Source organism: Motacilla alba, chromosome 6, assembly GCF_015832195.1.
Source record: "Motacilla alba alba isolate MOTALB_02 chromosome 6, Motacilla_alba_V1.0_pri, whole genome shotgun sequence".
Lineage (NCBI taxonomy): Eukaryota > Metazoa > Chordata > Aves > Passeriformes > Motacillidae > Motacilla > Motacilla alba.
Genome location: NC_052021.1, coordinates 23143781 through 23160661, shown reverse-complemented (window position 1 = coordinate 23160661; position 16881 = coordinate 23143781). Strand labels below are relative to the sequence as shown.

The 16881-nt window shown below is 42.3% G+C and overlaps 1 protein-coding gene across 1 annotated transcript in view; it reads left to right on the top strand.

The window, feature by feature from the left end:
• Nucleotides 1–10059, top strand: part of SLF2 (SMC5-SMC6 complex localization factor 2) — a 29498-nt gene extending 19439 nt beyond the window's left edge. The window contains exons 13-20 of the mRNA XM_038140390.1: nt 473–646; nt 1214–1311; nt 1964–2051; nt 2538–2663; nt 3480–3557; nt 5152–5238; nt 6612–6680; nt 7834–10059. Of these exons, the coding sequence (XP_037996318.1) occupies nt 473–646; nt 1214–1311; nt 1964–2051; nt 2538–2663; nt 3480–3557; nt 5152–5238; nt 6612–6680; nt 7834–7869 (756 nt within the window). The 3' untranslated portion in view covers nt 7870–10059. The remainder of the gene's footprint in view (nt 1–472; nt 647–1213; nt 1312–1963; nt 2052–2537; nt 2664–3479; nt 3558–5151; nt 5239–6611; nt 6681–7833) is intronic.
• Nucleotides 10060–16881: the final 6822 nt, after the last annotated feature.

The following is a 16881-nucleotide window of genomic DNA, read 5'->3' as shown; positions in this document are numbered from 1 at the left end:
GGTTTATTGCAGCATTTTGCAAACTTCAGTTTCTTGACTTCCATTGGCTTCACTCACAACTGCAGAGTTTTTCTGCCTCCCTTTCACAGCTGTGGCACTTCATAGAACATCTTGGCTCCCTCACATAGAAGTATCCACTGATTTCAGTTTCAGTGTTACTGGAGTATTTAGAAAATCTTTTGGCCTTTCCTTCAATTAAAGGAGGATTATCTATGTAGTAAATAAAGATCTTTCCTGCTCCAGTAGTGTCTGAGCAATATTGCCATTGCTCAAAAAAATGAGTCTCCAGCAGATATTAAAATAAAAGGGTGGTGTTACTGGGAGATGGGGACATGTTATTAGACAAGTGTTGCCAAAACAGTACATCATTTGAGGTACATTTTAATGTGACTGTGGAAAACTTAAGTTCTCATAATGCTTCAAAATAAACTAAAATAATTCCGTGTTTTAATGCTTTGTATTTCTTTTAAAGTTTCTAGTTTTCTGTACATCAGTAATTCATGATGGATATACTGACCAAGAAATATGGCTGCTGCTTATATTGCTATTTAAAATAAGCTTGGAGAAACAGCTAAAACCTTTTCTGATAGATTTTCAGTGCCTTTTTTTCAAGCTTCTGATGAATATAAAAGACTGGGATACAAAGGTAACTTCATAAATGTATTGTACTAGATTTGTGGATTTATGAAACTGCAACTTCTGTTTTGAAGTTTTCTTTATATTTTCTTTTTTGAGATATCACAAAAGTACTGTCTGAAAATGTAATACAGAATTTTCAATAATAGTACACATAATAATATGAAAAATTCAAAACTTTGTGTTTGTGTGAGATTTAGGAAGTGGGTGGGTATACTGAGAGGGTTTTTGTTGCATGACATTGAGTTGCCTGTCCTCTTCTACAAAGGTTTATCTTATGTGTGCTAAAATAGCTGTATGTTTAAAATGGCAGTCTGAAAAAATGAAGAAATTATTACACTACGCTGATAAGATGTCGTTAAAAACATTCTGATCTCAACCACCCTACTTTAAATTGTATTTAGCAGACTCACCTCCTGGTGCAGCGCAGACATATTTAATGTACATCATCTCTTGTTAGATCAGTCCCTTTTATCAATTACGCTGCCTGTGTTTCTAGGGAGTAGGCGTGTGCTCCTTTGCAAGTAAAGCAAACAGCCCTTCTTCAGTTTCAGGATGTTTTGTTGTTCTTTTGAAGATGCCTGAGCTGTGCCTGTCAGTGAGTGAGCTCTCCAGCACTCCCCATAACCTGCTGTGGCTTGTTCAGCTGGTGCCCAGCTGCATCGCGCGTGGACGGTAACGCCGCTGTCGTGTCAGAAATACATAGATCACTAACAGCTGGGTCATTTGTGTCAGCTCAAACCTGAGAAATGACACTTGAAAAAAAAAGGGATTTGTTTTCTCATATGTTACAGATGTATGTGCAATTCTTGGTGTGCTTTTATAGCTTCCTGATCACCTCTGCTGTGAAAAAGGGTTGTTAAATCTTTTAGGTAGTTTCTGGGCTGTGGGTTATTGGTGCACTGTAGCAAAGGAAGGCTTAGCTTCAGGTTCTGACATCCATCACTCTAATTCTTGTCTGAGTGACCAAATTTGAAATTTTCTTTGGGTGATTCATGTCTGCTTTTAGGCATTATTCTGAGTTCTATATCTTTGAAATGAGTAAATGATAATGTAACTGAGTGAGCAGAATTAGTTAGGTCATTACCTTCAGGCTTGGAGACAAGTATCTAGCATTGTTTACTTGTGCAGAAGCTGAGCTGCAATGAGGTTAAGGGTACTTCTGTTTTACTAGCTTACTTACTGGCTTATACAACACCTGTATTCAGGAAATCCAGTTTAATAGTTGCAAGCAAGTTAATGTCTAAGGGAGACATGCACAGCTCACATACTTTGTGGAAACTGTAGGTTTAAAAAATTCTAAGGGAAATAATTTTTTGTCTTTCAGGGAAGTAAAAAGGCGCCTTAGCCTAGTGATAATTGCAAAATTTCTCCATAAAAAGCATGTAGAAATACCTGATGACAGTGACAAGCAGGTACTGCTTACATGTATTGTCTTTGAAGAATTTGAAAGTTCAGAAAACATAAATATTGTATGCTTGTGTTTTATGTTTTAATATTGTTAGCCTGTTTTCAAGAATGCTGCCAAATGACGAATTAATAATTTTCTGTTTAGATTAGTGCTAAAAGTGCATTTGCACATGTGTGTAAGCTGCACGCTCTGTGCTTGTTTATATGCCTAAACATTAGTTGTAGACATTGGAACGAGGTCTGCACTTCTTTGAGTCTTCCTTTTGTAACCATGTGGAGACACTGTTTTCATAGGTTTGACCTTTTATTGAGAAAGTGTACAAACACTGATGTCTGTCAATAGTCAAAAATTACTCAAAGCATGAAAACTTCCTTTTTAATATCCCTTTTCTATTCTTGTTCCAATGGATAAGTAATATTGTAGGGGCACTCAGTTTCCAATTTTCTGTTGTTAGTTAATCAGTCCAATTTGTTAATGCTTGTATCTGTAGATGTTTCTTCTGCATCACTTTCTGGTGTGTATGAAACCTTCTTATCTACTGAAGAAGATGAGAGAGATGAGGAAAGGGCAGAAGGAGCACAAAGATGGTGAAGTCCATGCAGAACTAGAATATGAGGTATATAGCCAATAGTGCTTTTTTGCTTTTGTTTTTTATGCATTTTTTATATTTTATATTTTATATTATATATTTTATACAATTTGGAGAATGTTTCTTTTACTCTTTAACAGTTCTGTATGTGGAACTGTAGATACACTGTTTTGTTACTGTTCATCTTTAAAATATTACTAATTCTGGTTATAGTCATGGAGGAAGGAAAGGAGCATGTGGTGGAGGAACCTATATTGGGTTGTTTTACGAACAGGGAAGTGGTCAGATTTTCTGAAGTCACAGGGAAGTCTTGAGTCTCTACTTCTGTAATCAGAGGACAATCTTCCCTCTCTTCTGATGTAATCAGAGAAAACTGTTTGGTGCTGAGCCAAAGCTTCACCTTCAGTCTTCAGAAAAATATTTGTGAATCTTTTATCAATATCTTCTCTCAAACAAGTATTAAAAAGATTTAGTATTCCATCCATCCAAAAATTGAATATTGGTTTGGTTATTTAAGTGGTTGAATCTCTCAGCAAGTGTTTTGATCTAGGGGTAGATGATGGGAATATAAAGTCAACTGCTGAATTTAATTTTCAGTTAGTAAAACCACATTTTTATGGGTTACTTAGATTATTTAAACCAGTATGATACTGGTTTAAAATGTTTCTAGTATGTGAGTGTACTGTTTCAGATTGGTTATTTAGGCAGATACATTGATATACTTGTCCATTGGCCTGGCTGTTGGAGGATTCATCCCAGAAAGCAGAGATGGGTCTGTGTCTGGGTATGAAGAGTTAAAATAATGGTGCTTTCACTGTTAAAGTTCTTTTGATTTCTCTCCAGGTATACTACCTGATCTATGTCCTCCTTCATCTAGTCAGTGAAGCCAGTTTCCTTGATGTTGTAAATTCTAGTCAAAGGGTAAGTAACTTGAGTGGCTGGACCTTTAGATTTTGAAATGTTGTTTATCATGCACATTTAGTCTGTTCTGGTACGAGCTATCATGTGATGGAAGATCACCAGTGCATAAGAGCACTGGGGGAAGCTTTTGTTCCGGGCAATGGTAAATGCAGAAGAACTCCAGTGTGTTTAGTGCAGAGAAAACTCTTCTGTGTTTCTGTGAATGGAGCTACCTCCAGACATAAGGCTGTGAAAGGGCAGGCATTTGTTGTGTTAATCTTTCTCAGAAGGTATCTGGAGATAAACTTAACACAGAAATTCTAAGTCAAATGATTCTATCAGCTTTGGGAGTTGGTTTGAAAATTTTCAGTCTAGGAGAAAACCACTTCAAAAACATCCAGTAAAGTATTTTCAAGCATGTTTCAGTTTCCTGTGCTGGAGTGCAGCAAGTGAAAGCAGGGCTGTAGCTCTTCCCTGTAGTGGCAATTCCTTTTTGCCTGTGATGTGAACATCTTCTAAGTAATTCTGTCTGCTTAGCCTTTCAGTATTTCTGTTCAGACTTCTGTGATCATTTGCTGGGAGTTGCTTACTGCAAGGTGTCTGTGTGAACCTTGTGCCCTGTAGAATCACTTTTGGCTTTTAAGAAATCTGTCACAGGAACTGTTTGAGAGACGTAAACCAGTAATGTTTGGCTACGTTTGGATGCTTAGGTGTCTCAGAATATTACTTAGATTTGTGGAGACCTTAATATTTTCAATTGTTTTTTTTAATGTCTCAATTTCTTAACAAAGAAAGATTTTATTATTCACTGACCTGTTAGCCATCAAGTGGCAAGAGAGGTGTGGCTGAATATTGTGCAGGCTAGACTTGTGCAAAATCAAACTCAGATATTTCATTTCTGCCCCTCTTTCAGTTAGAGGGGATAAATTGTGGTGGCCTTGAGACACCAGCAAATGTTTATAAATAGAATTTCAGCATGTCTCACCTGTTCTGCAGAGTGGAGTCTCTTGGCAGCTGTTCAGTGAGAGATTGAAAACAGGAATTTTATGAAGAAATTAACAGAATGTGAAAGACCTTGGGAGTCATTATCGGGAGATCCTGAAGTGCAAAACTGCTTTATTAAAGTAATCAGAAATTTAGAGAAAATAAAAGATCAGCGCATAAAACCTTGGATATATTTTACCTGCTCAGCCAATTCCTACAAAGAAATTACCTGAGTCATCATTACTGAAAAGGTTATTTTCAGCTATTGTAACTTCAGAATTTTTTTGCTGATAAAAGATGTGAATGGCACTGCACTATGTTTGCTATTTTGGGGGCAGAAAGGATTTGCAAATTAGTTACTAGGAACTTTAGAATTTGTGTTGTATAGCTCTGCTATACTTTGAAGCTGCTTTTAAAAACTCCTAGACCTGCTTTACCAGGAGCATGCCAGCAACAGATAGAGGATCTTGCAATGGGTTCTTGTTTTCTTCCTTTTCCCTTTCTTAACTGTGTATTTCTGAGAAAAATTTGAACTGAAGCATGTAATTTTTAAATTGATTATAATATTTGAAAAAAGCCTGTAGTTTTGACATGGAGGATTTAATAGCTGTGCACTTCTGTCTTTATTTAGCAACACTTACTGAAGCTTTGTCGTGCCTTAGATAAGCACGTGAAAGGTGATATTAGGGAAGATGCAAGAGCGTTTTATCGGTCTAAGGTAAGATGTAGGACTTGATTTTTTCTGTTTTGTTTTGGTTTTGGGGTGGTTTTTAGTGTTTGTCATGCATGTTGTTCCCTCATCTCAGCCCTGGATATTCTAGGAGTTCTTCATGGGCTTGGGGGTTTTTCCCTGTTTTTTCTACCTGCATCATGTCTTTGCATAGGAATAAATGTATGCCCACTTTAATTCACTGAAAATACTCCTTTTGCTAACCGTGGGACTCTTAGCAGCTCTGAAATGTGACTGATCATCCCTTTAGCCAGGCATCTCCACTTTTAGGCCCACAGAGCTGCTATTCGTGGCAGTCACTGGTAGCTGACTCCAGTTGTACGAGCAGAGCCTCCCTGCAGGGCAGGGTACAGAGGGCTGAGAAAGTTGCCTGTCTTGCACGAGTCTCCATTTGATTTTTCAAATGAATGAATTGATTAAAAATGCTTTGGATTTCAGCCAACTGTATGTGATGTAGCATCAAGCTTGGCCAGCTGCCTCTTGTTTGCTTTGTCTGAGAGCCTTATGTCTGGTGGTCCTAATTTTGTGACCTTCATGCTTTGCATGCTACAAACTGAGTCAGCTCAGTGAAAAAGTCACCAGCCCCAGCTTTGAAAAGCCTTAGCTTCTTCAGCTTTGAATCAGACATTTGCAGTTGTGTGCTTCCTTACCTCTCAAAAATGTTCTTTTTTTCTTGCTCAGACAGATTAGTGGAGCATGGATGCTTTTAACAAGTTAATTGCTCTTGCCTCGGAGTGCTGTATCTCTGGTCGCTTTCACTTCTGTTTCTATTTGTCTTTGCACTGAGAAGGGAAAATCTTACTCTGGTTTCTCCATTGCTTCATTTGTGTAATATTGCAGTAACTTCTTGAGGATGCCGCTGTGCTGGGTTTTCACACAGCAGATGACGCAAATCTCAGTGTGAATGGCTTGGATTAAACACCTGCCTGTGATTGGTTATGAAAATGCACAGTTTCTGTACAAGGACTTTGTTCCAGAAGCAGCCAGTGCTGCACTGTTGGCTTTCGTGGCTGCAGTTGCACCTGTTCTGGGTAAAATCAGACTTGTGACAAACCTCATTTCCCAGGGATGAGGTGGTGTTTGGAGGGCAGAGGTTTGCATGGCGATTCCAAACATTCAGCCTGAGGAGTCATGTGCCTCTAATGTTTGTGGAGTGCATGACTTTCAATTCAGAGTCATGAGTTACTGGGAATCTGAAGTTGAGGTGATGATACTTCTGATGATAAAATTGTTCCTTTCCAGTAAACCCCATATGTTGGGTTGTCTGCTTATTTTTGAGTTTGAAGCTGTGAGGGGGAACACAGGGTATGATTTTGTCTTTTTTAACAGAAATGGCTAAATTAATCCGTGTGAATTTGCAGGTAAAAGGCTTGGCTGCTAGGATATATGGGAAATGGCAGGATGTGATACAAACCACTCGGCTTACTCAGGTACTGTAGTGAAACCTCTCTTCCCTCATTACAGCGTGCATTTAACTCAGGCTTTAGCACTTGAAAATGGCAAATCTTTTCAAGAGATTTTCTATATAAATGGCATGGCTGTGGAATACACTTAGGTGTATTAGAATGGATTTTAATTAAAATTCTTACTTTGCTGGCTTCAATAAAAGTAGAATCTCCTCTCCATTGTTAAAAGCTCTGTTTTTGTAAAGGTGTGTGTAATACACTGAAATCCCAGTCCTGAGTCGAGTCACAGGGCCTGTCTCTGATTACAGCTATTAGCAGATGCTTCCAAAAGGAAATTGGGGCAGGAATGCAGTGAGGCACATCCTGCTGTGGTCTGGCACTGTGTGGCTTTGAGACTTCTTGAGCCCAGGGCTTTATTCACATATGCTTAAGGGCTCTCACCAACTCCTCCCCCTTTGAATGTGTCAAATTTCATGCCACGATTAGGCAAAGCCTTTCATGTTTGTAAAAGTACTCAGTAGTAAGTAATGCCATGATAAGTCTCAGAAATATTTGCCTTTGTGACACCTAGCTGGCCTTGGTAGGATAGGTGGATAATTTCTACTGATACACAAAGTTCAGAGCTCTTTCTTGCAGCCTTGGCTTGTAAGGTTTCTGTTGTAATGTGATCAGACCACCTGTGTGAGCCCTGTCTTGGAACATAAAGCTATCTCTCTTGGAAAAGCTTAGCTTTCCAGTAATGCAGAGTATCATTTACATCAAGTTTAAATTATACATTATGCCTCGTATTGATTCCAGTTGAAAACTGTGTAATTAATCATTTGTAAAGACTACTAATTCCTCCCAACAATGTGCAAAAAAAAAAGTTCTGTGTAGTGTGTGTGATATTTCATGTTCTAGAGCAAGGAGTGACACATGTAACACACGGCTACAGAATCTGCTTAGCAATTAATGAAAGTTGATAATGATAATGAAGTAGCTCTTTCAATATTGGTTTTATTTTGGAGGTGTTTGGGGTTGATTCACATATGGGAAACTGGCAAGTGTTTCAGAATAAAATTCCAGGGACTTTTTCCAGCACATTGTGGTGCTCCCAAGCTAAGCACTTGCCTACTCTACTAATTTCTTCTGACACTGGATTTCTGACTTGTATACTAATTTGTTTTTTACTCTGTAGGGAAAACTGCATGACTTCTGGGAGCCAGATTCATGAAATCTTGCCTAGTTAAGGGAAAATAGCAGAAACTGAAATCAAGGAGGATGTAGAATGAATGGAGCTCCACCTTGTTTGGAACAGAAGAAATCAGTCACCTGAGTTAGAACTTGAGCTTGATTTAGACAAGCTCTAGACACATGAGAATCTGATTTGACTAACACTGTTTTTTACTACACGTGCTCTACTTCTGAAAAATTGAAGTGGATCAACTGAAAAAACCCCAGCCGTTCCTACAGCCCTATCAGAACTGGCTAGAAATGTTTTACTGCATTGAAAGCTGAGGGAAGTTTTCTTGTTTCCCTTGTTAATCACAAGACCTATTTGATAACAGTAAGTATTTATTTTCTTGCCAGCACATACCTGCAAGCATTGCTTTAGGTTGGCTGGGAAAGAACTACCCTGTGACATGAAATGCAAGTTCAGGAGGAGTGTTAGACCTCCCCTGTTGTGAGCAGGCGAGGAAGTGGTTCAGATGTGGGCTGAATCATGGTAATCTGCAAAGCAGAATTGGTATGAACATCCAATGTCTCTTAAAAATACAAAATACAGCAGTTGCACCTTCTTTAAATGGAGAATAAAATATCATCTCAGTGGAGATTAGAGAACAGCATTTGGCTCACCTTTGTAAAGACTGGGAAAGCCATATGATGACTGAATTCCTTGGTGTGAAGTCCTGCTGCACAGACAATATGTGCTCAAAGCTTCAGGAGCTGTTTACGAAATAATCAGAGGAAGGTGTGATCTCCTTTTGTGCTCTCTGTACAAATGCTATCACTTAAATCTTACACTGTGGTTTGTCTGTAGAATGGAAAAAATTTAGCAGAAATAAATTTCTGCTAATTTCTGTCTGTAGAAATAGAAAAATTTGTTCAGTAGTAGAAGCACCAGTGGGGATTCCCATAATAAGAGAGATTTTTAATGACATCAACATGTGTATTTTATAATACTGTTTTGTTTTAATTCTTGTAGATTACCCTGTCTTGTATGGAATTCTCTATAATAAGAATGCAAAATAAGGCTTAAAAAACCTGCCAACTACAAAACCTTCACATTTAATTATGTGTATTACATATAAAAGAACTGCTGTAGAATGGACACATCTTAGAGGAAGTCTATTGGATTTGCAAATTCATGCTAAATGTTTTTTCTTTCAAGTGTTACACTGTTATGTCAATGCCATCTTTTGCTCTTTGATAGCTCATCTGCCTTCCCTCTCGTAACAGTTGCTTACTGTGTCGAATGTATTGTATGTAATTTTATTAATGTTTTTATTTTTTTCACTAATATTGTATAAAGGTAAAAAATGTGGAATGTTTACTGTATTTAATGTGTATATATTTTCTTACTGTGTAAAGTTGACATTGCTGGCCTGTATATTTTGAAGAAAAGGGGAGGAGTTTAGATGAACAGCTTTTGTACTGCAGTTCAAAGCATGCTGAAACTGCTGAGGGTTTTTCCACACAAAATAGCCACTTTGATATTTACTTTCATTTAACAGAACAATGAAAAAATAAAACCAGACACTCCTTTCTAGTTAAATGTCCCCAGACAAAATGGGCTCTGTTTCACAAAAAGCAAATGGCCACAGGTCCTATTTTATTCTTATGGCACATGTTACAATTCTTGGTTTCACAGCTGATCAGCTCACTCTAGATGGAGACAGTCTTGAAATCATTCTCAGCTCAGCCAGTCCTGTGTTTTCATGCTTAATGCCTGTTCCAGCACTTTCCCTCTTCCCCCACTCCTGCTTGGTCTGGATTTCTCTTCCATCTGTTCTGTAGCTGAGGAGTAATTCCTCAAGAGCTGAAGTCTAGATGTGGGTTAAATTGATGCTCATCAGAATCCTTACAGAGATGATTCCCGAGCATCACTACAGGGTCTTTACAAGAGGGTCCTGGCAGTGAAATAGCAAACCTGCTGCCCTTGTGTTTTGCCAACTCATTTGCTGTCCCTCAGCCAGGACTTAGATGCATTGGAAAAGGTTGTTTCTGTGTCCTGCAAAAGGTTGTTGCCCACTGAAGGTCTTAACTGCTTTGGATGTCTTCAGAGAAGCATTTTGCACTTGAGGTCTATCTTTCAATACTATGCTGGCTATATTAAGAGCCCAATTATCACATTTCATGTGGAAGTAGGTGCACTTTATTGCAGTAATAACAGAAAAAAATTAAAGTCTGGTTGTAAAATATATGTTTGTAGCTCCTTGCCTTTTTTTTTTTTAATTTATTTTTAATTTTCTGACAAGCGTCTCTATGGCTTAAAATAACCCAAACACTTCTGGTTTTAAAGTTGAAGAAACCTGGCAGTGAAACTATTTGTGCATCTCATATTCTCACTGTTCCTGTTATGGAACTTGGTAATGGATGGGGATTTCAGAAGTGATTAATGATGTGCAGGTAGGTCTGGCTGAAGGTCAGTAGGACATTTCATTCATGCAGCGGCTGCAGGAATTCTCTGAAGTCCCCAAGATAATGATTTACTTGAGAATGTCTTTGGGAAAAGCAGGTGACTGGAACACCTGAAGTGTGTTGTTGTTTTTGGTGGAGGAGCTGGTTAGATGGCTGCAAAGGCATTTTAGAGGTAGGATTTCAGCGTGGAAAAATACTTAATACTGAGGGTTGATTCACATATGGGAAACTGGCAAGTGTTTCAGAATAAAATTGCTGTGCTGGTTTTCTGAGCACAGAAAGCCAGGTGTGCCTCCATGAGAGGTGTCTGTGCTCAGCACTGTCCAGCACCTGGGGGCCTGAGGGCCAACATTTGGGCACAGGGGCTGCAACAGACTGTGCTGCTGTGGAGATTCAGGCAAGTACTTCCAGGTAGCTGGGTTCGCCTGCCCATCCTGTCACTAGCAGGACTTCTGGAGCTCCAGTACTAATGCTGGTGTTGTGTTTGTTTTCTTTTCTAGGAGAACTGTATGTGTAGCACAGTATCCCTGGCTTGGGGTTTGTGTTTTGGCATTTTGTTGGTTTGTCTTCCACTGGTTTGTTGTGGTTGTGTGACATTTTGTTTGCCCTGAGAAGGGCAAATCAGAAAAGTTTCTGCTGGTGATTACCCTCCTAATTTTTCTGGTGTCCTATTCCTTGGGTTTGTGAGCTTTTGGAAAACTACTCCTTGCCCAGTTCCCCAGTGGGAAACACCGGCCTCTGCCCGAGGGGCAGCTGTTTCCACTGGCATATTAGTGTTTCTTTTTGCATCCAGAAAGAGAGAAAAGGCTCTTGGGACCGGCTGACTTTGAGCACAGAAGAGGTTTGATGAGCTTGTAGGAACCTAAGCAGCTGCTGAGGAGCTCCAAAGGAGCAGCCCAGGGAAGTCATGCAATCATTAGTGGATTTAGCTTATTGCTTGTGGTTTAACTTATCAGAATTCCTTTAATTGCCCTTTTGCCTGTATTCCCCCTAGGCTGTCAAATACCTTCATGTTTTGCCTTGTGGATATTTTGCCAGCTCTACTGTCAGGGCCCCTTCTTATCACGTGTTGAAAAGGGCTTTCAGTGCTGGGGAATGGCGTGGGCTGTTAGTGGGAAGGATCCTAGGAAAAGTGAATTCCTTGAAGGGCTTTTCTTTGCAGAGAGGCTTTTAGTTTTGCCTGGCTGATGCTTTTTTCAGCCAGTGCTTCCTCGCCTTTGCAGTCAGGAATTTGAAAGGGAGTATTTTATCTGGTATTGAAAGCAAGGCTGGGTGGTGAGCGAAGAAAAACATTTGTGTCTTCCATCTTGATATTTTGATCTGTTTGGAGAAAGTCAGTCCTAAGCCTAAAGCAGCTTTAAGGCTGCTTTTAAGTGGTGTTGGGATATGTTGTACTTTTTGAATGCCTCCCTTGTCTCTTTGTGGTGAGGTGCTCCTAATGTTTCACCTCCTTCAGCTTCCTGCCACCTCCCAGTTCCGTGTAGGGAGGTCACAGGGGAGGGGATGGAAACTCCACTGGAATTATCATCAAAACACCTTTGCCATCAGCCTGGGGGGAAACCTAAAGCTTTTCAAGGCAGGTTTGGCCTGCATGGTGTGTAGGGGTGGATGAAGGGGCCATTTTCACACACCCTCGTCCCAGTGCCTCCCTTTGGGTTTGCAGTTGCGGCTGGAGCTGCCTGAAGCCGGGTGAGCGATGCTCCTTCCCTCTCGCAGAGAGGAGCAGAAAGGGTAAATGGATTTGTGCTGCTTTTGTGCTGCTGGGCAAGTCCTTCACCTTCAGAGCAGTGAGTGCTCTGAGCTGGGGCTGGGCACGCAGACTCTGGGGCTTTGCCTCTGGGTTTCAGGCTCTTCTCCCGAGGCTTGGTGAAACTCCTGGCTCTCAGAGCAGATGCAGGAGCAGAGGGCCCCCTTCCTCTCTGGACTGACCACCAGGCTGCAGCTGAAATAAAAACAATAGCTTCAAGCTGCCAGGGGCAGTGGTGAGGAGAGGGGGGCAAGGCATTCAGTTTCATGCTTTATTCACACTGCAGGCTTTTATAAAGGCAGTGTAAATCATACAGAGCAGCCGTGGGCTCTGCAGACAGCATCGCCCAGGCTCTCAGAGACATTGATCTGCATGCTGGAAACTGAGTGTGTCCCCTTTGCCCTAACCAGGCTGTGGGATCAGGCCTGCCAGGTGAGCATGCTGAGCTGCTGCGCTGCATATCAGCTCTCCTTCACCTTTGTGAAGCGCTGCCTGCCTCCCCTGTGTACTAACCCATTTTTGTTCCCCCCCCAGCATTTTGTGCTCCTGCATTGTTATGGTAAGGTTTGCACAACGCAACGTGTTTTTCCCTCCAGTTGATTTTCTCTGATTAGCCCATTTTTCCTCTTGCCCTCATTCTGTTTTTTCCCGCAGTATGCGAACGCCGTTTGCTGAGAAACTGTGTCAGCCTTCCTCTAATTAAGAGTCTGGCAGGAGCCAGCGCAACAGTAATTTTGGAGATGACGCTTCCAGTTTGGAGCTGACAGGGAGCCGAGGTGCTGCGGCAGGGGCTCGTGCTGGGGATGCAGGAATGTTCTCCGGCTGAGCAGGACAGGGGGACCCACAAGGAGCCTGGTGCAGGAGCAGTGAGTACCCTGGGTGCTTGGGTGTTTAAACTGTGTCCTCTTGAAAAGCAGCTGCAGGAATGGTTAAATCCGTGGTTATGTCACAGGTTTAGCCCTTTGTGAGGCTGTCTCTGTGTGCGTGTAAAGGACAGGAATAAATTGTGGTAGCCCTAAGTCGGCTGCATCTCTCTGAGACAGTTGTAATGTTGGAAAGTAAGATGGAGAGCTCAACAATCAAATGGCCTGAAAAAGGGCAAATAAGGAGAAGCCATTCAATGGCGCTCTGTAATACAGCTTCAGACTCCATAGTTCTTTTATGAGCAGGAAAGCTCAAAGCAAACAAAAGGAGACAGGACCTGGGGATATGCTTGCCTCAGGATGTTGTGGATGCTAAAAGCTTAGAGGTTCAAAGAGCATTTTATGGCAGAAAAATGCAGCGGGGGTCTGTGAAATGAAAGCGGCTCTCCCTGGCTGAGAAAGCTTCAGGCTGCTGATCCCTGGAGGGTGGAGCATGTGCTGGGGAGATAGCACAGATGTCTGTCCTGTTCCTTCACCCCCTGCAAGGTGCTGGGATTTGGTCCAGTGTGGTGTTAATGCCTGTATGCTTTATATGAACAGCTGAGGGATTTCATGTCATCTCTCAGTTTCCAAACAGTCCGTCGTGTCCACCATTGTGTCTCTCCATCCACTCCTGAGACAGAAGTTGCTGTTGAAGGTGGTGCCAGCCCTTGCTCTGAAGGAGCCTAGTGAGGTGTATGGGGTCAAATGTTTAATTTGGCTGAAGAAAACTCAGTGACATTTTTTGATCTTTGTAATGACCCTGTGAGTGAGACTAGGAAAACGAGTTGTGTGGTTCAGGAACTCCAGCAGAACACAGCCAACCACATGCCAGAGCTGACCTCCTTCTTCTCCCTTCCCACCCGTCCACAGATGTTTGCAGCTAGGGAGAAGTACAAATAAGAGCAGATGAAATTTTTTTTAAAAAAAATCCTTCCTATGTAGTACCTCTAGAGCACAACTCAGCGTTTTCCCTCTCTTCTTGCTGTGTCAGATTTGCCTCTTGGGGGCAACCTCACCCCACTCCGGCTGAGACCAAAGGGCGTTCAAGTGCTTGGGGGCGATGACTCACTGCGCATCTCTCTCTGCCTTTGCGTTATCTGATCATTTTTAGTAATCGAGGTCACAATTTGCTGAAAGGATTTTAGGATTTAAGCCGTCGAGGCTGACTGTTGGTGGCTTTTCAGAATCGATGTGATTGGCTTTTGAAGGTCCCTTTCCAGGCTTGGAGTCCTTCAAAGTTTTTTCCTGCCTTGGTGTCCTTTGGAGAGAGGAGGGTATTATGGAAGGACGTGTGTTTTGTGGTTCTGGTTTAATGGGTAGAGCATAAATCTCTGCGAGGAAGATTTACAGTGTTCTCCTGGCTCTTTTGCCTGGGTTGGCTTGGACTGTCACTAAGCCTATCAGATAGTGCTGAGGACACTCTGACTTGCTGTGGGGAGAGCAAAATTACTGCTGCAGCTCCATTTCAGCCCTGAGTCCCCGAGCAAGCGTCTCGTACAAACCTCATCCACAAGAAACCATTTGCATTTATTTAAAGGGCGTTGAGGTATATGATGGAATAAAGGAAGTATTATTCATGCTTCGTGCTGTGGTTCCTAATGGTACTTTACACGCTGATATGACCTACAAAGCTTGTTGTTTTGTGCCTGCAGTGCTCTGATGTTCTTCCTACCCTGAGGGTCAGAAATGACAAGAATAAATGATTGTGACGAGCGTCTTGCAAATCCCGGCTCCCTCTCCTGGGAAGTGTCCTTGCTAGGGCACAGCTCAGTGACCTTGCTGGCACAGGCAGCCGGGGGGAGCATCCTTGTCCGGCCCACGGGACTGAACAGAGTGATATTCCTGTGAGATGTGAAGGCAAATCTATTTATCCATAGTCGTGTTTCACCTTCTCCCCAAAGCACGGGGATGCAGCTTGGGCTGGGCAGGGGGCTTGGCCCAAGCTGAACACACGCAGGGCCCCTCCTCAGGGAGGAGGCTGGAGCAAGTGAGGTTAACCATGGACCCCAAAGCACAGGGACTACTCCAAAGGGGGGTGCAGGTCCCTGCAGCCTGTGTCTACCCAGCGAGGGACTGAGTCAGCCTTGCTGGGGCAGCAGCTCCTGGCTCCAGCCAGCCTGGGCACTTGGACAGCAGCAACCACGCAGCTCATTAACCCAGCCCTCCGGCACTTGCTCTGCTGGCCTTGACACTGTCCTTCTTAATAGCTCCTCTTCTTTCCTTTTTTTTTTTTTTCCTTTTAATAAAGGTGAATTAGCTATATGGATATGCAGGAACATGAATCAAAGGAATTCAGCTGCCTCTCGAATGAACCGTTCGTACAGAGATGTGCTAAAGCACCAGGACGAGATGGATGCAGCCCGCTCAGAAAACACCTAAGGACAAAAACTGCTTGTGAGGCATCTCACTGCAGCCTCCAAAAATCTGATTATGTAGGGGGAGGGAAAAAAAATCAGGTTTTTGAATACATTAACTCAGTTGAACAGCACAGAGAGAAGGTACCAGCAAGAAGCAAATCAATTCCTGAAAGCTGCTGGGAAATTTCACTGAGTTGATGCTTCAGAGTAAGACTGGCTGCACTTAGAAGAGTTATGTTTCACCTGAAATATTTAACACTGGGCATTTGAAATGCTCTACGTGTCCAAAGAGCCCACCAAAAAGATGCTTACAAGGAGATTTTAGAGGAACCCTGGGCTCATGCCATGCTGTTGATGGGTGAACCCAGATAGTCACGTTGTTCGGTTTTGTTGGGTTTTTGTTGGGTTTTTGGGTTTTTTTAAGAAAAGCATGGGAAGGATAAGTCCCTCGCCTCCATCACAGGGAAGCAAAAATTACCATGTAATGAATGCTGGTCTGCTTTTGGGACACGTGCTGACAGATCTGTTGTTAAGAGGGAGGTGTTTCCATAGCAAAACCATCATCATAAATGGCACTGTAATGCAGCAGAGATGCTGTGGTGGCCCCGGGGACCATCTTCCATTCTGAGCATCCTTCCAGGGAATATGGGAGAGTGATGGCAGGGGGATCAGAGCAGCTCATGGTGATGCTCCCAACAGCACTGCCACAGCGTCAGGGCTCTGCTGGCAAGGCTGTCAGCTCAGCGTTTTTCAGTCCTTTCTGACTTCAACAGAAAACTACAACAAAAGACAAGCTTGAAATAGCTCATTTTATCTCCACAAACAACTTGCTTTGAGCATCATTGTCACTCAGCCTAAATTACTTTTAGATGTTTTTAATGACTGGTAACGTTTTTCAGCTGTTCATTCTGCAGCACCCTGCTGAGGAACAGTCCATCTGTAAAGACCAAGGACTCCAATATTGTGGTTGCTCTTCCTGACATTCATTTGGCTTTATTATTTGATACGTGATTCCCTGTGGCAGAGATGTTTTCAGCTAAATTTACAGCTACAAGCCCTTTTCTTTGCATAAAGGGGATCTGTTTCCAAAAGGGCTGGAAGGCTGGCAATGCATGTACCAGTGGAAGGTCAGGGATGTAGAGGAGAAACTCTGGGAGATTGAAGGTGACAGACAAATCCTGTCTGCACTGAGGGTGACATTACCGTTTGGGCTGGAGGGATTTTAGCCCATCATTTGTTACCTCTACCTTTCACTTTACTTGTAATGCACAGCACGGAGAGCTGTGCCTTGCAAAATGATCCCGCCGGGGCCATGGTTTGTGACATCAGCCATGCAGGTCTCTCGAGTCCCTCTTTGCAAGGCAGGCACAGCTTTTGCATTTGTTTCTAAAGGCAGCTTCTAAGCCACTTGCCTTCCCCATCTCTGGGTTTTGCAGTGCTTCTGGGAGACTGTATTTTTAAATCCTAGCTCATAAATTTTGGAAGCTACTTTCCTTCCCCACCCCCTCGCCCCTATCAAAGTGTCAGAGCTGAAGAAAAACTGTGAGAGTGATGGATGTGCCTGGCTCTGCTTGCCAGCGCTCTGCTGTGTGGGG